Genomic DNA, 21,955 nt, shown 5'->3' with positions numbered 1-21,955 from the left:
CTGGTACGTTACGGTATCGGCTCGCGTTTCCACTACCAAGGGTACTCTTTTGGTGGGCGTGGTGTATGACAAAGTTTCAGTCGACGTCATTTTCGCTCGAGAAAATGTCTACAATATAGCTGCACAGGTCGTTCACATATCATATGAAAAGCACTTCTCACAAAACAGATGCTTTACACACATAAATACTTGTGTATAAATGTTCATTACTAACTTTTCTATAAACAGGAGTTGTTTATAACTGCAGATCAATGACGGTGCGAAATAGCCTACTGTAACGTCTGTAATTATATTAAATAAATAAATAAATAAATGAACATATATGAACACATACAGCCCCTTACAGTCTCCGATATGTTACCAACTACAGAACTACACAAAGCAGACATTTTGTCGTTAATTAGGTTCAAAACAACACAAAGTATAGCCTACAGTCAGAGTAAACATCTTATCTGTGTCTGCAATCTTCAGCAGCACATGAAGCCTCTGTTAGAGAGTCATTCCATCATTCCCAGTTCATATTAGTCCAAAAGGTGATAATACGGATTAAAACAAGGCAGTTTGCTTACGTTTGCTGAAGAAATAACGTGCTCCTTGGCTTCGCCTTTTTTTTCGCGCTCCACTCTCACGTTTGTCCTTTTCTTTCTGAATGTGTCACTCTCGTTTGTCAGCTTCTCACAGGATCGGGTTTCCAAAAGCTTGCCAATAATCAAGTGCACGTTATTATAATCAGCTCAAGAAGTTTGTTATTTTAGATAGAAACGTGCGACAAGCGCAAGGAAGAAAGCGAAACCACTTGGGCTTCAGAGCGTAAATACGCTCTTCTCCATGGCTTTGTGGCTGTTTATCATGACGACGACAGGGTTTGTTTGCAGGATCGATCATGGCTGCATATGTATTTATAATTTCACTGTAATCTCTCGCTGTGTATTTCAAACATGGCGGGTCCTTTGTTTACATTCTGGCTTGTTGCGTCTACGAATGACATATCTCTGTAAACCAATAGCGTTCAGCTGCGCGTGTAGCTCCACCTTTTGGGACCCTTTCTGCAGTTTGGGACCCTTTCGAAAGGGTCCCTAAAAAGTAGTACGGTACGGTTTGGTTCGGTACGCCTTTTGACAGTGGAAACGGCCATAAAAGCGTACCAAACCGAACCGTACCGTACCACTCAGTGGAAACGGGCCATAGCATACATTTCCTGACAACTGATATTGACAGGTGGAGTTTTGGTGTAACGTCATTTGTCAGTAATTGTTCAGTCCTCCATTGGCCGCACCTTAGACATACTTCCTCTTTTTCTACGAATTCTCTGCACAACAAAAAAGCATACAACTTTCTGTGTTTTGTGTTCAGTTTTAACACCTCTCTTCAGACAGGAAGTTTCTGCAGAGCTGAACTTAATTTTGGACCCACATCTATCTACTTCTTCAAAAATGCTAATTAGTATGCAGAGCACTAACACGCAACAGTAGGAGTTCAGTTAATATATGACCCTTACATGATCAATACAAATAATTGTTTGATAAAAAAAAAGCGACAAAAAATAATAAAAAAAAAAAGATTCCTATTTTCCAACAATTGCTATTTTTAAAGGGCCATGAAACCCCCTCATTTCAGCAGGGTGTTTTCACACCTCTACTTTGGAAAAAGTCAGAAAAGTGGGCGTGTCCAGCTCTGTTTAGGGGGGAGTGTCGGAGGCACTAATGTGGGATGGTGTGGGAGTGTCTATTTGGGCGCGCGCAAGTTTCAGAGTCAAAAAAAACACACACACACACACACACACACACACACACACACACACACGGGAGAAAGTGACAGTGTTTACATGGACATCTGTAGTGGAATTATTTGCCAAATTATTAAATGGTGGACTTTAACTGCAGTTTGGCTCTTTCATTCAGGGAATTCATTCATGCCCCTCGCGAAAAACGAGATATTTGATTCGAGGAGCTGCTCTAAGCGTGTATTTTTCATGCGTGTATTTTTTCCAGCAACTAGAGCCGCGTCTTTATGAAGAGGAGACTATAAGCCAATCCGGATCTCAGCGTTTGCAGATGAGAACAGCTCTCAGGTAAACAATGTTCCTCCTTAGACACGTAAGTTATTGTTGTCGAGCGTCGCGTACACTGTTAATCCACGTGTGACTCCAGCTGAGCTCTCACAGAGAGAAAATGAAAACAAAACTTAACTGCAGCAAACTATAAAAGCAACACTTCACGCTTGTTTTGCCAATACAACGTGGCGTCTCTGTCGTCTACACTCTGACAGTAATGAATATTAATGAATTTGCACAATAGAGTTTGAAGCTAGGTTTGAACCAAGCCTTACTCATGCATTAATGCATCACACTGTAAGATGTAATAAGACACACTCTGGCACAGACGTCCAGTCTGCACGCTGGAATACAACGCTATTATCTTATAGCCGTGACGCAGCTTCAAAAATTAGTTTCAAACCGGAAGTACGAATTTGCTTGAAATAACGCAAAAACAACCAATTTACACTTTTTAGTGAAATATATGTGTCCTAATAGTGTTTTTGGCAGTGTGGGACACATATACGACTGTCAACAGCTCAAAAAATGTGTTTTGGTGTTTCGTGACCCTTTAACTAATATTGTGTGTTACCGCATTTACAACAATGGAGTAGAGAGGGTTGTTACCTGCTCTTCACACACAAAGTAGGCCGACCTGAAACTTTAAATAAGAAAAGGCTCACTAATACATTGGACAGATTCAAGGCACTGATTTCTCCCCTTTGTGCTGCTGTTTTGGAGGTGTCCTTACAGACCTTTTTTTGGCTGCTGTATGGAGGGCGCCATATCGACCAGCGTCTCCGGTAGAATGCTTAGAACTTCCGTTTACAGCTGGTTTTGAGTGGATTACGGAGTGTTTTGTGACAAACAACTTTGAAAAGTGTGTGTGAAAGCCGTTATAATCTGTCAATTGTGGTTTAAGCGCAAGAGAAAAATGTTTCCTAGTTTACGTGTCTGCCGTCAGAAATACAGTGTGTGTGTGTTTCCCCGGTTTGTCAGCTGTTAGCTCAGCGGCTCTTTAATACACACACGCAATACTTCACTGCATCATAGAGTAAACCAGATTACTGGCATGAAACTTAACAGGTATGAAAGTCATGCAATTTGCAAAAATGACCAATAAAAGTCTGTTACTGATATTCTGCTGGCTGATTTGCTGTTCATTCAAATCGCAAGCCGTTTAGGTTTCATTTAGTGGGTTGTATTTACCAAGGTGTGTCTTTCTGTCATTTTAAAAAGTCACTTTATTTGAACTTTGTCAGTTATTACATCAGTGTGTCAGTGGGACAGTACAGCCTACGTGTGTGTATCAAACATTTTGGTTAACTACATTTGTTTGAGTTGGTTACATATTTGAAAAAAAGAGAAACGGCAGAAGATGTCATCTGATAACAAGGAGAAAAAGCCTCACAGCAGCTGTTTTCCACCCTATTAGATCACTTTTTTTTGATTGATCAGTCGAGGAGGAAGGCGCTGATCGACAACAGTATTGGTTCAAAGATGAAAAAAGCAGGTAAAATAGATGAAAAATATCATTTCAAAGCTGCTTAAATGTGACTGTTTATACGGATCAGCTGCCGACCAGAAATTCTTACCGTACGTTCACACAGAAAGCGGCGAAATCGTCAAAGTAGCCGGAAGTCATTCATTTTCAATGAGAGCCGGCGGCGATAGTCGGCGATAAGCGGCGAGGAGCAGCGCGGCGCGTCTTCGCCGGCGTGAGCGTCGATGAGAGTTGAAATGAAGTCAACTTTATGGTAATGAGCTATGACGCGGTTCGACGGCAAGCAATCAGAATGAAGACGTCCACCGCTTGATAGGACTTCAGAGAACACAGACCTGTGAACTTTGGTTCCGACCACAGTTGTTCCAAAGGGTTTGATGATTGCGGTCGCCGGATTTCCAATTATTTACAATGTTTTCCAACAGGAACATACATTAAATAAGTTACTGGCGACTTACTGATGTTCATTGATGTTATACAAATTTATCTTAAAAAAGCGGGAATCTCACGCGATGTGACAGTACTGCTGCTTCAGGATATTTCAGACATATAGACACATCTTCGATAAATAGAGCAAAGCCACACCACATGCAACTTGATCTTCCATTGTTGTATGAATTTGATAAGAAGTGCGCAACATTTTCACTTTAGAAACATGTCTTATGCAGGTATGTAACTGATATGCTGCAACGGCTCCTTTAAATACGAGATCAATGTAGCGAGTTTTGACGCTCTAGCCGCCGGAGCTGAAGGCAGACAGCGTTATCGCCAGGGCGGCCAGAGCGACCTTGGACGCTCTCGCCGCTTTCGGTGTGATCGTACGGTTAGCATTCTCCTTGCGCATACACGCAAAGCATAATGGGTAATTTTGCATTCTAAGAAAAAGGTCTATACTGGAGTGCTGCGAGCTGTGATTTTTATGTGTGCCTGTAAAACAATATAATTTGCACAAAGAAACAAAAACGTGGTTTTTCTCTAAAGAAGTTGTTACTCCACCAAGTTTAGAGCATCATTATGGGCGTTTTACGTTATAACTAAGGTGGGTCAAACGATGGATCTGCGACAGAAACTACGGGTTTTGGGAAACACTCGTCACTACATCGTTCTTTTCCCAAACGATGCATCGTACTATGATAGGTCAGCCGCGAGTTATGTTGTTGTTTGAGAAACGCTCGCCAAAATGCTCAGAGAGGTGAGGATAGACTCCCCAGAGCATTTATAATGTATAAGACTGATTAATTCAGATATTATGTGCATTTAGATAAATATCGTTACTCGTCGCCAGGGCATCGATAATGTATCATGGCCAAAAAAATCACGAAATGTCAGCAAATCGATATTTTTTCACCACTATATAAGGGTGTCATGATCCTCCAAATCCTCGATTCTATTACATTTTTGATTCTAAAGTCACAGTTCGATTCGATTTTCGATTATGAATAATTAATTAATTAATAATTAATTAATTATTTGTAGCCTACCATTTAAACTACCTGACCTGCATGGTCTTTGTTTTACCCATAAACAAATCATACAGTAAATAAATAAAGGTAAGTTACACACATATTACCACCTGTCAATCACTTTTTCTGCGGGACTGTGATCTGTGTCGTTATAATGGCGTCGATAAAAAAGGAGCACAACTAACAGGAACCAGCCAACAGTATCTGAGGTGTTCGCTAAAATGACTAAGTACAAGTGAGTGAAAGACTGAAGCAGTCTACTGATCCTCTGCGTCTGTGTGTGAATGAGTGTGTGTGGTCACGTGATGTGCATTTTCAGCAGTAGTGAGGAAGGAGGGCTGCTCAGAAATGCTACACGCCACTGTGGATGTGGATCGTTGTCGTTTTAATATGGCATTTAAAAACAGACATATTAGTGTAAACAGGGTCTAAGTGTGTACTTTTCACGAGCGGATTTGCAACGAGAGCGGGGCGGAGGATCGCGATGCACCCATCGTCTATCGGCCCAACCCTAATACGTACATAGCAGAGCTTGCAAACTGTGTTTTTTTGTCGACAATACGAACGTTGTCAACATAACTCACTGGAAATCCAAAATACTTCCACACTGGCGACTTCATTGAAAGAGGAAAGGGTTTAAGCTCTGTCGATGGGTCTCCTGCGTCTGCAGTTTAACAAGCACTTCAACAAGCAGGCTATTTTTTGATTCGATAATCGAAATTGAGCATAAATTTAGATCGATTTCAATTTAAAATCGAAATCGTGACACCCTTACCCCTATAAGATAAGCAGTCGAACTGTGGTAAAATTGCAAAAGCAAGTTTCTTTTTGACAAAGAAACAAAGAAAAGTGAACACAAAAGTAAAAATGCCTTATCACTTTATTATGCCACTTTTTTTAGTTTGAGAATAACAGGCACATACAATATGGGTAGCTAAAGCTGAACATCATTAGACAGAGACTGCTCAAATTTATGCAGGCTTGATATTTTCACAATGCGAAGCAACAAACTGAAAACCAGATGCATGGTTTTAAACTCTTCAAAATAAATTACAGATAATCTACTTGAAAACATCTGTTGACGGAACACAAACATTAGAAAACTAAGAAAATTCAGGTCCAGTTGCTCCTGAGTGTGAGAACAGATCAAAATGGTGGGAACATAAAACGATTATCCCTGGTTCAAGCTTACATGGACAAACACAAAAGTATGAAAGCGGCAAAGGGATGATACAAAAGTATGGAGTCAATCAAGGGCCATATACACTTACAAAATAAAAGAAAGTTTTGCAAACAAAAAATTAAGTATTGAGCAAAAACTAAATAAATAAATGCAAATCTACAGAAATAGCCATTTAAAAATGTATTTTGCTAACTGCAAAGGGAAACGTTTGAGAAATAAAAATGAAACTTGCAAACAAACCAAAAAAAAAAAAAAAAACAACAACATTTGCAATAAAAAAAACAACTACATTTATTTGCAAAACATATATATATAGCATTGCCTTTACAAAACCCGTTCCGTCAATTGCAATGCTCATTTTGATTTGCTTTATAGTCAACCGTGATTTTGCCATGCTGTTTTCCACTTTCACTTTGTGGCCCTGATTTGGGAAGGGGGTGGAGTCAAGGGATGTTTAAGGCAGGCTCAGACTAGCCTCCATTTTAAACGACATCATCACCCTGAGACACAGCATCAGCAAGGTGGTCTTACAGCCTAGTAGGTCAGGGAATTGCTGGATAAAGGCAATGCTATAAAAAATGTTTTGCAAATATATATATATATATATATATATATATATATATATATATATATATATATATATATATATATATATATATATATATATATATATAATTGAAGAGTCCAGATGCAAAAAACGCGAAGTACCGTCTTAAATTTGCATCGAAAAAGAATGTTTTTCTCAGCCTCCTTTATTTATGTTGAGTTATTTCAAAGACCAGGAAAATGACTTTATATTTTTGCCATAAATGTGATATCTAGGAGGGCCGGTGTCATGCATATTTTAGTTTCGACCTCAATTAAACACACTTGAACCAACTAATCAAGCTCTTTTTTTTATTGCAAATAATTTTTTTTTTTTACTTTTTATTTTTTTGGACTGCTTAATTTTTATTTGCAGTTTTTTATTTTTTTTGCAAATGTTATTTTTATTTCTCAAAACCTAACTTTCCCTTAGCAGTTTTTAATTTTTTTGTAAGCAAAATTATTATTTTTTTTCTAAAGTAAATTTTTGAATTGCGATGTTTGGAAATTTGCATTAATTATTTATTTTTTGCTCAATACTTAATTTTTTTTGTTTGCAAAACTGTTTTATTTTGCAAGTATACATGGCCCTAGATTGACTCCATTCAAAAGATAGACTCAGTCCCTCATTTTTATTTTTTTATTTTTTGCTGTCTTTTAAAGCCTAAATAACAGATAAAATTCAAAACAGGAAGAAAAAAAATTGAAAAACTGACTTAAGGCTCTCGGGACAAAATGTGTACATATACTGATAGTCAGATGTAAATCAGACACATTATTCAATAGGCATTGTGAAATGTGGAAACACAAACATTGATCGCCTCCAAGAAAGAAGAGACTTTTGTTTGATGAAAATATACATTTCCACCATAAAACTCTGGGATTTGTATCTGATTACATACCATTTCATTTATTTAAATGTACCTAAAATATACTGCACACACTAAATGATGAATATCATAGAAACGTCTGCCTTATCAACTGATCTTACATTTAAAAAATATGGATAACAAAACAGACATTTGGACCTTTTTGTTTGTTTGTTTGAAACATAAGCAATTAAACGAAACACTTCAATATTATTACAGTTGAGAGCTGAACTCAAACTAGCCTGAAAAACATCAGTGTTTTGTCCACTAAAGCCACCATTAAATTGTGTGTGCTGGGTCGCTGAAAGCTGGTGCCGTCATTTCCACTAACCGTTTACTTCGTCTTCTTCTCTGTGGCTAGAGTGTCGTGAAGCTTGGAAACGTATTTTTCGTATTGGTCCATCACCAGCGTCCCGTTCTCGTCGAAGAAAACGCTTACTGACTTTGTAAACTCGGTTTCCCTCGACTGCTTGGTTTTCCCGTCAGTGAAGGACATTCTTAATGTGTACTGGTCATCAAACCTGATGGAGACAAAGCCAGTCAGTTGAAGTTGACCGAGTGGGCCTAAAACCAGCTCAAGGAGGAGGTTGACAAGTCAAATTCAAGACTTTTTCAATACCAACTAAATACTAACGCCTATCCAAGTTTTAGGAACAACAAATAACTTGACTTCTAGTTGATCGTTTGGTATCAGACGTAGCTTATATGAAAGCAAAGGCCTCTAAATTACACTTATTTATTAATTTTCTACCACTTTTCTGGGGCCGGGTAGCGGGGGAAGCAGCCTTAAGGCTGATTTATACTTCTGAGTCAAGCGCATGCGTATGTTACGGCGCAGCCTTTGCGTGGACGCATAGCATTTCCATGGCGTCACAACGACGCGTAGTGCAAGCTCTGTGATTGGTCGCCTTGGTAGAGCTGACGAGTGTGGGCGGGACCGAGAGCAGCGCGAGTCCGTTGGAGCAACTGTTTACAAGTGTCGAGTCCCGTGAAGGAGCTCCAGATGAAAAGTTTTGGTTTGTGTTTACTAGGCTTGGGCAGTATCCGAATTTTGATAACGGTCAAACCTCCTCCCTATTTTACCTCAGTATCCGGTATTACCGTGCATAATAAAACAATTATGATGTAAGGCTCAGACAGCATCACCAAACTGTTGGCTTGTGCCTAAACCATTCAGAAACTGAATACCGTATATGCAACCTTAGGTGCACGGTCACCTGTTTGTCTTGTTAGTATTAGAGATCAGCGCAGGACGCTCTCTCTCATACGCAGGGAAAGAGAGAGAGAACCAAGCGACGCACAATATCACGCTCTCTCATTCACACACACACACACACACACACACACACAAAGAGAGAGCATCCACGCAGAGCAGATGCGCGTGTTCGCTCGCTCCCTCGCTCACTCACTCGGGAGCGATATTGTTAGGCTGCGCTCCCTTTTAAACTACACCAGAGTGACCGACCGCTCCTGCGCTTTATTCAAAAATTTATTTTTGGACTGCAAGAAATCTGGTCGTGTCCCGGGTTGCAGCAGCAGGAATGAAGACTTCTGGGGCCTCATGTACGAAGACTTGCGTGGAAATCATACTAAAACATTGCGTATGCACAAAGCTGTAAATGTGCGTACGCAGAAAAAATTTCAGATGTATGAAACACTGCGTATGCCGAATCTCACGCATATTCTTTGTACATCTGAATGAACGTGAAACTGAGCGCAACATGCACGAGCACAAAACCCCTCCCTGCCTCCTCCCCCGTATGAATATGCTAATGACTATGCTAATGACAAAACCCAACGAAAAAGCAACGGCAAAAGCAAGCAAAAAGAGAAACTTTGAACAGAATGTGAATTGGAGGTGCTGCTTTCGGAGGTAGACCGGAGAAAAGCGGTGTTATTTGCAAGTTTGTTCTCTGGAATTAACAACAAAAAAAAAATAGAGTGGGAGAGTTTAGCTGATGCGGTTAACACAGTTGGGTCTGAACATCGCACTGAGTGAATTAGAAAAGAAATAGTGTGGTTTATAGGTGTAAAATGTTGCAGCACCCATTACAGTCTCAGTGGTGCGCTCGTGAGACGCATGTCAACATGTTTTGACACGTTCGAGCATGAACTTGGTTCGAATCCAGCGTCTGATGAACTCTTTCTTCTTTTTTTCCCCCGCTACATATCAGATTTTGCCTATTTATCATGAGAAAGACAAGTAGGAATCATCAATAAGTCTGTGCATCATATTTTATTTGCACATTTATTGAATGGAAATGTTTCTGATTCACGTATGCAAAGATGCAAAGATGTATCTTCAGATAGTGTCTTTATAGCAATGTGTGTGCAGTAGATAGCTCAGATTACATTGGGAAAACAGGCGACCGCTGCAAATTGCGCTTTAATGTATAGCTGGTCAACTGTATGGTATGGAAACCTAATATACCTGCTAGATGAACCCGTCTCATACAGCTGCCATTGCAAGGCTCAGACACTTTGTAGAGAGGAATTTAACACAACTGCCTCTAGGAGTCGCCAATGGAAATAAAACAGACACACACAAAAAATGTGCGTACGCCAGCCATAAAGCTGGCGTGGAGCTGCGCACATTCCCACGTTCAGTTCATTGTTAGTAAATCCAAACGTGAGCGATTCTGAGCGTGAAACCTGCCGTACGCAAACTGAACTGCAGGTCACTTGGTGCACAATTCGCCATCTTACCTCTCACCTTTCTCTCTCTCTCTCCTTCACACTGTAGGCATTAAATAAATTTTTTTATACATGTATAAAAATATATATATATATATATATATATATATATATATATATATATATATATATATATATATATATATATATATAATATTTTTTTTCTGATACCAAATCATCAACTAGAAGTCAAGTTATTATTTATTGTTCCTAACACTTGCATAGTCAACAAGACTGTTGTCAGATAGTGTAAAATGTACAGCAACTTAGTCAACATTTGAAGTGGATCAAACACCTTCAAAGATAGAACTATTGAACTCCAAGCTGAAGTACAAGTCAGGCTTAATAACCATCCATGTTGATTTTAACATGACAGTAACAGTAAAGATGTGAGATGGTCTGTCACATCAGATGCGGCTTTAGTGAATGGTTTCCTCACCACTGATAACAATTTCCATCATTAAAACTCACTACTATAAAACTTATTTACCTTTTTAGGCTGGAGGACAGACACCAATTGTGATCTGGGTCCATTCCTGCTGGGTCCTTCTGCATGGCCACGAGGAAGATGTTCTTCTCTTTGTAGGAAGTGTACAGGGTCAAAATCCCCATCATTATGAAGTATGTGTTGATCTGTTAAGGACAACAACTGCAGCAGTGCTCTATTTACATTCGATTACATTTCACTTCAAACCTGCAGCGCAAATTAGCGGTGACAATCTTTGTAGGATTTCACGATCCAATCTAAATCCAACTCTTGGAGTCACAAATTGATTTAAAAAAAAGACTATTAACCCATTATCCTATTTTTTCGGCTGTGCAAATACATTTTTCCAATTTAACATTTTAACCAAATATATATTATTTTGTTTATGGTTGGAATCTACAGTGCATCCGGAAAGTATTCATGGCGCTTCACTTTTTCAACATTTCTTTGTTACAGCCTTATTCCAAAATGGATTAAATTCATTTATCTCCTCAAAATTCTACACACAATACCTCATAATGACAAAGATTTTTTTGATATTGGTGCAAATTTATTAAAAATAAAAAACCTGAAAAACCGCATGTACGAGCCTATGACGTGAAGCTCTAAATTGAGCTCGGGTACATTCTGTTTCCACTGATCATTCTTGAGATGTTTTAGCAGCTTAATTGGAGTCACTTGTGGTAAATTCAGTTGATTGGACATGATTTGAAAAGGCTTACACCTGTCTATATAAAATCCCAGGGTTGACAGTGCATGTCAAAGCACAAACCAAGCATAAAGACAAAGGAATTGTCTGTAGACCTAAGAGACAGGATTGTCTCAAGGCACAAGGCTGGGGAAGGTTACAGAAAAATTTCTGCTGCTCTGAAAGTTCCAATGAGCACAGTGGTCTCCATCATTCGTGAGTGGAAGATGTTTGAAACCACCAGGACTCTTCCTAGAGCTGCCCGGCCATCTAAGCTGAGTGATCAGGGGAGAAGGGCCTTAGTCAGGGAGGTGATCAATAACCTGATGGTCACTCTGTCTGAGCTCCATTGTTCTCCTTTGGAGAGAGAAGAACCTTACAGAAGAACAACCATCTGTGCAGCAATCCACCAATCAGGCCTGTATGGTAGAGTGGCCAGACAGAAGCAACTCGACGCCTGGAATTTGCAAAAAGGCATCTGAAGGACTCTCAGACCATAAGAAACAAAATTCTCTGGTATGATGAGGCTAAAATTTAACTCTTTGGAGTGAATGCAAGGTGTTATGTTTGGAGAAACCCAGGCACCGCTCATCACCAGGCTAATACCATCTCTACAGTGAAGCATGGTGGTGGCAGCATCATGCTGTGGGGATGTTTTTCAGCAGTAGGAACTGGAAGACTAGTCAGGATAGAGGGAAAGATGAATGCAGCAATGAGCAGAGACATCCTGAATGAAAACCTGCTTCAGAGTGTTCTTGACCTCAGACTGGGGTGACGGTTCATCTTCCAGCAGGACAATGACCTAAAGCGCACCACCAAAATATCAATGTAGTGGCTTCACAACAACTCTGTGAATGTCCTTGAGTGGCCCAGCCAGAGCACAGACCTAAATCCTATTGAACATCTTTGGAGAGATCCAAAAATGGCTGTACACCGTTGCTTCCATCCAACCTGATAGAGCTTGAGAGGTACTGCAAAGAGGAATGGGCAAAAATTCCCAAAGACAGGTGTGCCAAGCTTGTGGCATCATATCTAAATAGACTTGAGGCTGTAATTGCTGCCAATGGTGCATCAACAAAGTACTGGGCAAAGGCTGTAAATACTGATGTACATGTGATTTTTCTGGTGTTTTATTTTTGATAAATTTGCAACAATTAAAAAAAAAAAAAAGAATTCACATTGTCATAATGGGCATTGTGTGTAGAATGTTGAGGAAATAAATGAATTTAATCCATTTTGGAATAAGGCTGTAGCATAAAAAATGTGGAACAAGTGAAGCGCTATGAATACTTTACAGATGCGCTGTATGACAATGCTGCCGTTTTAATCCCTTATTAAAGTTACATTCAGGATAAACAAAAACTCTGAATGTAACGTTGAAAAGATTTCTTTATAACCTTTTAATAAAGAAATGTCTTTGATCATTGGAAATTTCATTCAAATTGCTTTTAGTTCTGAGACACAACTAGCTTTAAACCATAGTACACAATGCAAAACTTTCCTTCACAGAACACCAGCCACGAGTGACTGTAGTCAGTGTTCATGATCACATTATAACGCCACATGTTATATCAGTTGAGAGAGAATGAATCGTAGGTAAGGATATGAAACCACACAGCACGCCAGCACAGGCTTGGACTCAGGAAACGGGTGGAGGTAATCCCAAATTAAAGCTACAATGGCGAAAAGGCAGGAGACTGTGCAAATGAACAGACGTCCATCCACCAAGTTGAAACTCTCAAGGTAGCCATATTTTTCAATCAGAACCTATAGAAATAAAGCAGACACACACATAATTCATCAGACTTGATATGCTTAATGGGTACTCCCTTATTAATAATGGTTCTCACTTTCAAAGCTTAAACTCATTTTCCTCTTTAATATTTTTGTGAAAGTCAAGAGTAAGGATGGGTGCGGATTTTTCTTTTTCTGAACCAGTATGTAATTGGAGTCAATGGTATGTGCAGTATGTAGGATTGACACCTAGTGGCTGAACTACATATTGCTGTCCAAAATAATAAAATAACCTAATAACCTCCCTCAATAAGTCTTTGGTGGGTGAGATGTCTGAAAAGGAAACGTATGGGTATGCAGTGTGTGTGATAGTGAACAAAGGTGCCGACATTAGCAATATAATAAACCATTTACTGCCAGAATGTGCAGAACTATTGTTTATGTCTTTATACTTTATGCACTTAGTTCTGTTTGCGTACAGGTATTCGTAAACTGATGTATAGTTCAACAGTATTAAAATAACTTATTACACACACACACACACACACACACACACACACACAAATAAACATAAACTTACTTTAAGTACACCTGTCCAACTGCTCATTAACTCAAATTACTAATCAAGCAATCATGGCAGCAACTCATTGCATTTAGGCATGTAGACATGGTCAAGACTATCTGCTGCAGTTCAAACCGAGAATCAGAATGGGGAAGAAAGGTGATTTAAGGGACTTTGAACATGGCATGGTTGTTGGTGCCAGACGGGTTTGTCTGAGTATTTCAGAAACTGATGATCTACTGGGATTTTCAGGCACAACCATCTCTAGGGTTTACAGAGAATGGTCTGAAAAAGAGAAAATATCCAGTGAGTGGCAGTTCTGGGGGCGCCAATGCCTTGTTGATGCCAGAGGTAAGAGGAGAATGGCCAGACTTGGTCCAGTTGATAGAAAGGCAACAGTAACGCAAATAACCACTCGTTACAAGCAAGGTATGCAGAAGAGCATCTCTGAATACACAACACGTCCAACCTTGAGGCGGATGGTCTACAGCAGCAGAAGACCACACCGGGTGATACTCCTGTCAGCTAAGAACAAGCTTCTGAGGCTATAATTCGCACAGGTTCACCAAAATTAGACAATAGAAGATTGGAAAAATGTGGCCTGGTCTGATGAGTCTCGATTTCTCCTGCAACATTCGAATGGTAGAGTCAGAATTTGGCATCAACAACATGAAAGCATGGATCCATTCTGCCTTGTATCAACCAATAGTTCAGACTAGTGGTGTAATGGTGTGGGGATATTTTCTTTTCACACTTTGGGCCCATTAGTAGCATCATGTCAATTCCACAGCCTGAGTATTGTTGCTGACCATGTCCATCCCTTTATGACCAGAGTGTCTCCATCTTCTGATGGCTAGTTCCAGCAGGATAACAAGCCATGTTATTAAGCGTGAATCATCTCAGACTAGTTTCTTGAACATGACAATGAGTTCACTGTTCTCAAGTGGCCTCCACAGTCACCAGAGCTCAATTCAATAGAGCACCTTTGGGATGTGGTGGAGCGGGAGATTGGCATCATGGATGTGCAGCCGACAAATCTGTAGCAACTGCGTGATGCTATCATGTCAATATGGACCAAAATCTCTGAGGAATATTTCCAGTACCTTGTTGAATCTATTCCTTGAAGGATTAAGGCAATTCTGAGGGCAAAACAGACTCCAACCTGGTACTAGCAAGATGTACCTTATAAAGTGAGTGTGTACGTGTATAAATATATATAAAAAAAATATCAATAAGCAGTATTGGAACCTGTGTAAATATCAATAAGGCCATGTCAATATGCACACAGGTACTTATATAAACACTTTTATAAAAGTGTTTTCCCCACTTTAGTTTTAAAAAAATCTCCACATGACCATGTTAAGGGCGCACTGATCAACTGGTGGCGATGATGACACTTTTATACTGAGTTTACATCAAACGGGGAATTAAGTGTAATTCGCAAGTAAATTGCACTCTCATTCATTCATTTTCTTGTCGGCTTAGTCCCTTTATTAATCTGGGGTACCACAGCGGAATGAGCCGCCAACTTATCCAGCAACTTTTTACGCAGCGGATGCCCTTCGAGCCGCAACCCATCTCTGGGAAACATCCACACATACACACACACACTCATACAGTACGGACAATTTAGCCTACCCAATTCACCTGTAAATTCACCAGTTAAATTGCACTCTATTGAATGCAAATGTGAGGACAGAAGTCTGCGGTATAGAAATGCAAAATACGCAATTCATCAGTCATAAATGTGCAGAATTTGCCTCACTCACGTCTTCCATGTTTGAAGTGAACCCAGGTGTGTTGGCCAATCAAAGAGAAAACAGATCGCACACTGATGTCATGAGGCTAAAACTTCGGTTTTAAAGTCCACATGACCACACTGTACCCAGCGTTTTGGAAAATCAGTACTAGGGTTGGGTATCATTTGGGGTCATTTCAATAGCAGTGCTGAATCGATACTTTTAAAACGGTACCAGTGCCTGAACTGATACTTTTAGGTCACAAAATTATGGAGGATGACTCTAGAAAAATCTTTTATTTGACAAAATCTTAAAAAAAAAAAAATTAATAGAACAATATAATTAAAGTAAACATCAATTCATATTTTATATATTTGAATTTCATTAATATATTTCCTTTGATCATTTGTTGGTTAGCATGAATTTAAGATTTGCATTATGAAATTACATTAGCTTACTACTAACCTGTGGAAAGGCTGTCATCAAAATACTGAACTCCTTTTATCTAGTGTTGGGGCTGGTGACTATGTTTACATGGTTATCAGTAATCTAACGATTTTTCTTAATCTGAATAAGACAATGATATGATCAAGGTGTTTAGATGAGTTGCTTTTTGAATGTTCCTTTCATGATCCCGTCTTACATGTTATAGTAAATAGATCAATTTACGTCATTGCTTCACCACGCTATCCACGTTTCCACCATAGTTTTGTGTAATTTCAGGCGTTTCATTTTTAATTTTTCGACTTTAACTGCAGTTTCACTTTCATTCAGGAACTTTTCATTCATGCCCCCATGACAAACTGGGGTATTTGATGCGAGCATTAAGTAAGGACTGGTGGAAATGCTCTTTTAATGGAATTTGATACTGTATGTTGAATGGAAAGAAAAAACCTCCGCATTTCGTGACGCAGGTGTCTGTGGTCCTTTAAGGTAATCAAAAATCACTGTTCACGGAGCATTGGTGTCCATGTATCGAGTCATTGAAAGTCCCAGATGATGTCGCAAGCTTTCAGAGAACAAACTCCTGTCCGTATTCCTCAAAGTTGTTTAGAATTAAATGTCTAGAGATGGTTTGACCGCGAACCTATGTGTGTCTTTGATGTACCCCTTGATGTTTTTAACGTCCTTGTCGCAGCATCAGTGGCATCGAAATTCATATGCTGATTTGGTCAGGTACATACCGGTTACAAAGATACCAGTGCTATAATGGCACCGGGTTTCCGTACCCAACCCTAATCTTTACCCTGCCCTAAGTTTTCAGAAAGTTGCGGTTTCATTTACCTGACACTGTGTTTTCGTCTGGAAAAACAACCAAACCATGTAGAAAAAATTGTGGTTTTAACAATACTCGTGTTTGTGCGGACTGGGCATAAATCTAAACAAGATCCATTCATAGTCATGAGGCACTTTTTATTTTGAGAATGAGAAAAACATCAACACTGAGTTATATTCACCAAGTAAGCCTACATACATATGCAATACTGAAGACTGGAGTAATAATGATGCACAATTTTTATGAATTAATACATTTTAATACTATTCAAGTAGAGAACATCTCTTTTTAAGAGAATTAGAAAATTGTAATTGAATTGACACGCACCTTCTTAGCTGCATCATCTAGAGAGTTCTTCACAGCCGCACCGTCCCATTTGTCAATCTTCACAGGCTTTTCATCAATCCTCCACTGAAATCAGAAAAAAATGAGATATAATACAGATGGACTGATATTTCATGAACTTGAGAGTTTGTAGCTTCAAATTAGAGCTGGGCGATACAGGCAAAAAAATGATCACGGTAATTTTTTTCATATCTGACGATGTCGATAATTATCACGATAAATGTAAAATCTTTATATCTATCAATTTTATAGGATTTTCAGCATGCAAATCTCTTTGTGCAGCTGATTTAACACATTTTGTAAAATGTTTTAGCTGTCTGACAATATAAATAAAACAATAGGCAAAATAACAATCTTAACTTAGCATTTACTGATCAAGTTTTTAACAAGCAAAGACATTACCTACAAGTTATTGGATAAAAACTTGAGGAAAAAAAAAAACAAGTTTGGAACAAGTAAACAGAGTTAATGGTGACAGAATGCTCAGTTTTGGATGAACTCTCCTTTTAATGGTGATTATGGAAAATTTAGGGTGAAATATGCTTTAATATATTTTATTTAGGGATGCTAACGATTATTTGATCATCGATTAAAGCATTATGACAATCAATAGATTAAGTATGGACTTTTAAAGGTTTAGTTTGCTTCCACGCATTACATCATCAAGTGTGTGCGGTTTCCCTTACTTATGGAGTCACCCTCTTGACATAGAATATTGCGGAACGCATAAAACCCTGTTGTGCGCAGATCTCCGTTATATCCGCGGATGTTTTAACCAAATTTTTCTGACAGACTGGCACGAATGGGCCTATGCAGACTCATTTTATGAATCGTGCATCACGACAAGACATGCGGGGAGCGTCTCCATTCATACAGCAGGCTTCTGAGCTCACATCCTTAAGACAAATTTTATTCTTCCGAAGTAATCTAAGAAAACTATAAGTGCTGCGAATAGCCTGTAAAGACCGTCCAGCTCATGCTGCTCAATCTGCGCATCGTTAATGAATTAAAATGCAACCATGAAAATAGTTTATTGGATTGTTTTGGCGCTAAAGCATATCATATAGCGGGCTTGTTGCTTCACCTCAGATGTTATTCGTTCTTCTTGTTTATGCTGTAGATAACTAACCAACAAAATACATCAGAATTAAATTACACATTATACAAAACGAATTTCGTTGCAAAAATATACATTTTCAATATATATATATATATATATATATATATATATATATATATATATATATATATATATATATATATATATATTGAGTTTGTGCTCATCTTAAACAACTGTTGCTGCATTTGTCATAAAGATTGTCTTAAGCATCTGATTTCTCCTCAGTGATTATGTCCTTTAAATATATAGTTTATTTTACCGTCGATGAGGATATAGTGATATTGCAGATTTTTCAAAACAAATATCTTAATATTAAAAAGGAAACATAAGCTTGACAACAAAAATCAATGTCGTAACAAATGCCCTTAAAAACGCAGCCTGTAGTTTACAGCAAGCATCAAGTGTTCATTGAGATTGTGTTGTCTGTCATATCTTTCATCGGCCTTTGAGTTTTTTTTTTTTTTTTTCTCGTAAGGAAATGCTGACATGAAACTCTGCTGGGTAGTTGCGCTAGTTTACTAACACTTGTTTGGGTCTGTAATTTCATTAGCATCTTCATACGGGTGGTACTGTTTTAAATGATCAAACAGGTGTGTGGTGTTTCCTGCTTTTGATGACACGAGTCGTCTGCACAGTTTGCAGTGCACGTTTCTCTGTGTTGGATTGCAAAAAAGTAGTAGCTCCTGACTGATGTCTAGTGACGTTTTAAGTCCATGACTGTGACCTTTTTTACCTTTTTTTTCTCACTCCTCCAAGTGCAACTGACAATGTATGGCTGTAAACTTGTACTGCGTGTGGCATCCGGAAGGGCAGGCTGCAAAATGCCTGCGCAGCGTTACGCATAGAGCGCAAATATTATCAAACAGTCATTGCCGTTTTATCGAAAAATTATATATTGTGATAATTATCGATATTGAATTATCGACCAGCCCTAGTGGAATCATATTAGCAGCCAATGACTGTCAAAAGCACATTTAATTGATGAACAATTTGCTTCATTCCCACAAGTACAAGTTAAGTTTCAATTTCCAAATTCTCACTTCTTTAGAAACCTCCAGCTGCGAAGTTTTGTGTCCTTTTGTGCTTTTCAAAATGAAAGTATTTCTGGCAGCTAATTTTTAAATATTCTCTCAAATGCATTAAATAGCTATTAAAGGCCAAATTTCAATGTTTTATATCACACCACAGTGCTTATGTTTTAATAAAAGCAAGATAAATGTGATAGCCCTTGCTACGCTTTTAGCTAGAAGGTTGATATTGCTGAAATGAAAGGAAGAATATCCTCCAAAGGCTTATGGAGCTCCTACACCACCTGACCTTAAAAAAAATATATGATATACTGTACTGATACTGTACTGATACGTTTTCTCATCTGGCAACCTGTCTTAGATTACATAAAATAGATGGACCCCTAAGTCATTTTAGAAGAGTAGAAACTTTCTTTGTTATTTTTCCTTTTCTTTCCTATGAGAGTAAAATATGTTTTATTTGATATTATTATTTATTTGTATTTTATCTTAATATTATTCATATATTTTTATAGAACATAAATATGGGTGCGACTGGTTTTGTTTGTTTGTTGTGTAAAAAAAAGGAAAAAGTGAAAAGCTATTTGTACTGTATGTTTTATATCTAACATGTTCAATAAAACTACTTATGAACAAAAAAGCACAACATTGTTCACAGTCAAATAAATAGTGTTAATGTTGTTTTGAAGTCAAACTTACAGATGATTTTAGCCCGAGTATTCAAATTGTCATAAACAAAATAGGGACCATGTCACAAGTTGTCTCTAAATGAAAATGCCAATGTAAAATCAATTTTACCTCAATTGACTTCAAAACAACATCAGCACTATTTAGCTGACTGTGAATACTGTTATACTTTGACAGGTATTGACTCCTAACAAGATTTCACTATTTAATACTTTACTGAACGTATATCAAAATGGTGAAAGTGCGAATGTGCCAATATAAAATCAACTGTACCTCAATAACGTCACCAGGGATGTGGAAATAAAAGAAAAAAACCAGGCACGATGTATATCACTGCGCATTTTGCTTAAAGGACATGGAAATCAATTTAAAACACGTTTAATACTCATTAACTACAAATAAAAAGACTCAACTGACACATCTTCCTAGTTCACCATATGCTTCCGTTCAGTTCATACATCACACTGAAGATGATGAGCAGAACACAATGCTAATAATATGTGCACTTCTCTGCCTCTAGATACACCAAATACATCCGATAGATTAAAATGATACATGCTTAATTAATGTTGTGATATAAAACCCACAGAAATGATCACGAAGGCCCATTTAAACAAGTTTACATGTTGGCCCCTGACACGCAAACGAGGGTCGCAACAACATCCACGTCCGAGTAACATCTGAGAAAGATGAAACATGGATATTGTAATAAACTGTGGTGTGCTCTAAACACCGTTGCACGATTATAAAAGTATCTCTAATATTAGGGGAAATAATACGAAACGTCTTACTTTTTCCAGTATACTATTCTTTCCGTTCCTCGCCGCCATCTTTTCTTCCTGTTCATTTGCTGTGACCTGGGTGACTGCGATTGGCTAAAGTCACCCAAAACCCCTCCAATCGAAACAGGCCTGAAACTGGGCTTCTCGCGACTGGGTAAAGTCCTAGTTGGGATACAGCTGCGGATACGCACATCGATATTGCTGAATTTTTGTGGGACTGTATAACAATAATTAATATTTTACAGTGCTGTGACGGTTTGGTTTAAAGTTGGGGTAGGAGTAGACGTTAAAAAATACCATTTATAGGGTAATTTAATAAATAACATAAACAATACTCGGTTCAACTACTGTTTTTACGTTACTGTGACGGTTGGATGTAGGGGTAGATGTTAATAAAATAAAATGATCGGGAAATTTAATAAATAATATAAATAAATTTCATTAACTTCCGGCCGCAACCGTATCTGATTTAGTAACAACCCTCTTTGCGACTGGGTAAAGTCCTAGATGGGATACAGCTGCGGATACTTTATGTGACAGTTGTGTACACTTTTAACATTGCCGTGAGGATTTGGGTGGAGGTACACGTTAATAAAATACAATTCAATGGGTAATTTTATAAATAATATAAATACTTATCGTTATAATTAATGTTTTTACATTACTGTAGGGTTTGGGTAACGTTAGATGTTAATAAAATACAATTTAATTGATAGTATAATATATAAAATAAATAATTACAAATTTTACATTACTGTAGGGGTTGGGGTTCGGGTAGACGTTAGTAAAATACAATTAATTGGTAATTTAATACATATAAATAATTTAACTTACGGCCGCAGCTGTATCCCTTCTAGCAACAACCGACCGGCGGGAGGGCGGGCTATAATGCCTGGGACGCGCTTTTGATTAGATAAAATGTGACTTCATACAACGGAGTAAAGACAATACAATTCACATGCTTTTTTGCAAATAACATATTCCCTCGGGTGTTGACGATTATCAAACTCTTTGGGCCATTACTACAAATGTATCAATTGTAAATATTACTGATTTGAAAGTCGCCAATCTTGTCGTCATCAAACTTCCGCTTTTATTCCTGCGGAGCTTGTTTCCGTTATTCGTGTTTAGATACAGTTTTGTAACCCTACAGTTTATAATTTATTCTGTTAGT

General features: G+C 38.2%; 3 protein-coding genes across 4 annotated transcripts in view; 2 read left to right on the top strand and 1 right to left on the bottom strand.

The window, feature by feature from the left end:
- brwd1 (bromodomain and WD repeat domain containing 1) overlaps window positions 1–21,955 on the top strand; it is a 1,114,631-nt gene that overhangs the window by 924,531 nt on the left and 168,145 nt on the right. The window lies entirely within an intron of this gene.
- phkg1a (phosphorylase kinase, gamma 1a (muscle)) overlaps window positions 1–21,955 on the top strand; it is an 831,529-nt gene that overhangs the window by 774,060 nt on the left and 35,514 nt on the right. The window lies entirely within an intron of this gene.
- Window positions 5,865–20,853, bottom strand: spcs2 (signal peptidase complex subunit 2). Of its 2 annotated transcripts, NM_001013469.3 has the most exon segments (5): window positions 5,865–8,160; window positions 10,824–10,958; window positions 13,115–13,275; window positions 17,147–17,230; window positions 20,791–20,853. In NM_001013469.3, coding segments are annotated over 5 exon segments (606 nt in total). In that variant the 5' UTR covers window positions 20,830–20,853; the 3' UTR covers window positions 5,865–7,973.

This window comes from Danio rerio, chromosome 15, assembly GCF_052040795.2.
Source record: "Danio rerio strain M-AB ecotype USA chromosome 15, GRCz13ab, whole genome shotgun sequence".
In the NCBI taxonomy this organism is placed as follows: domain Eukaryota; kingdom Metazoa; phylum Chordata; class Actinopteri; order Cypriniformes; family Danionidae; genus Danio; species Danio rerio.
This window is presented reverse-complemented; position numbering and strand designations above follow the sequence as displayed.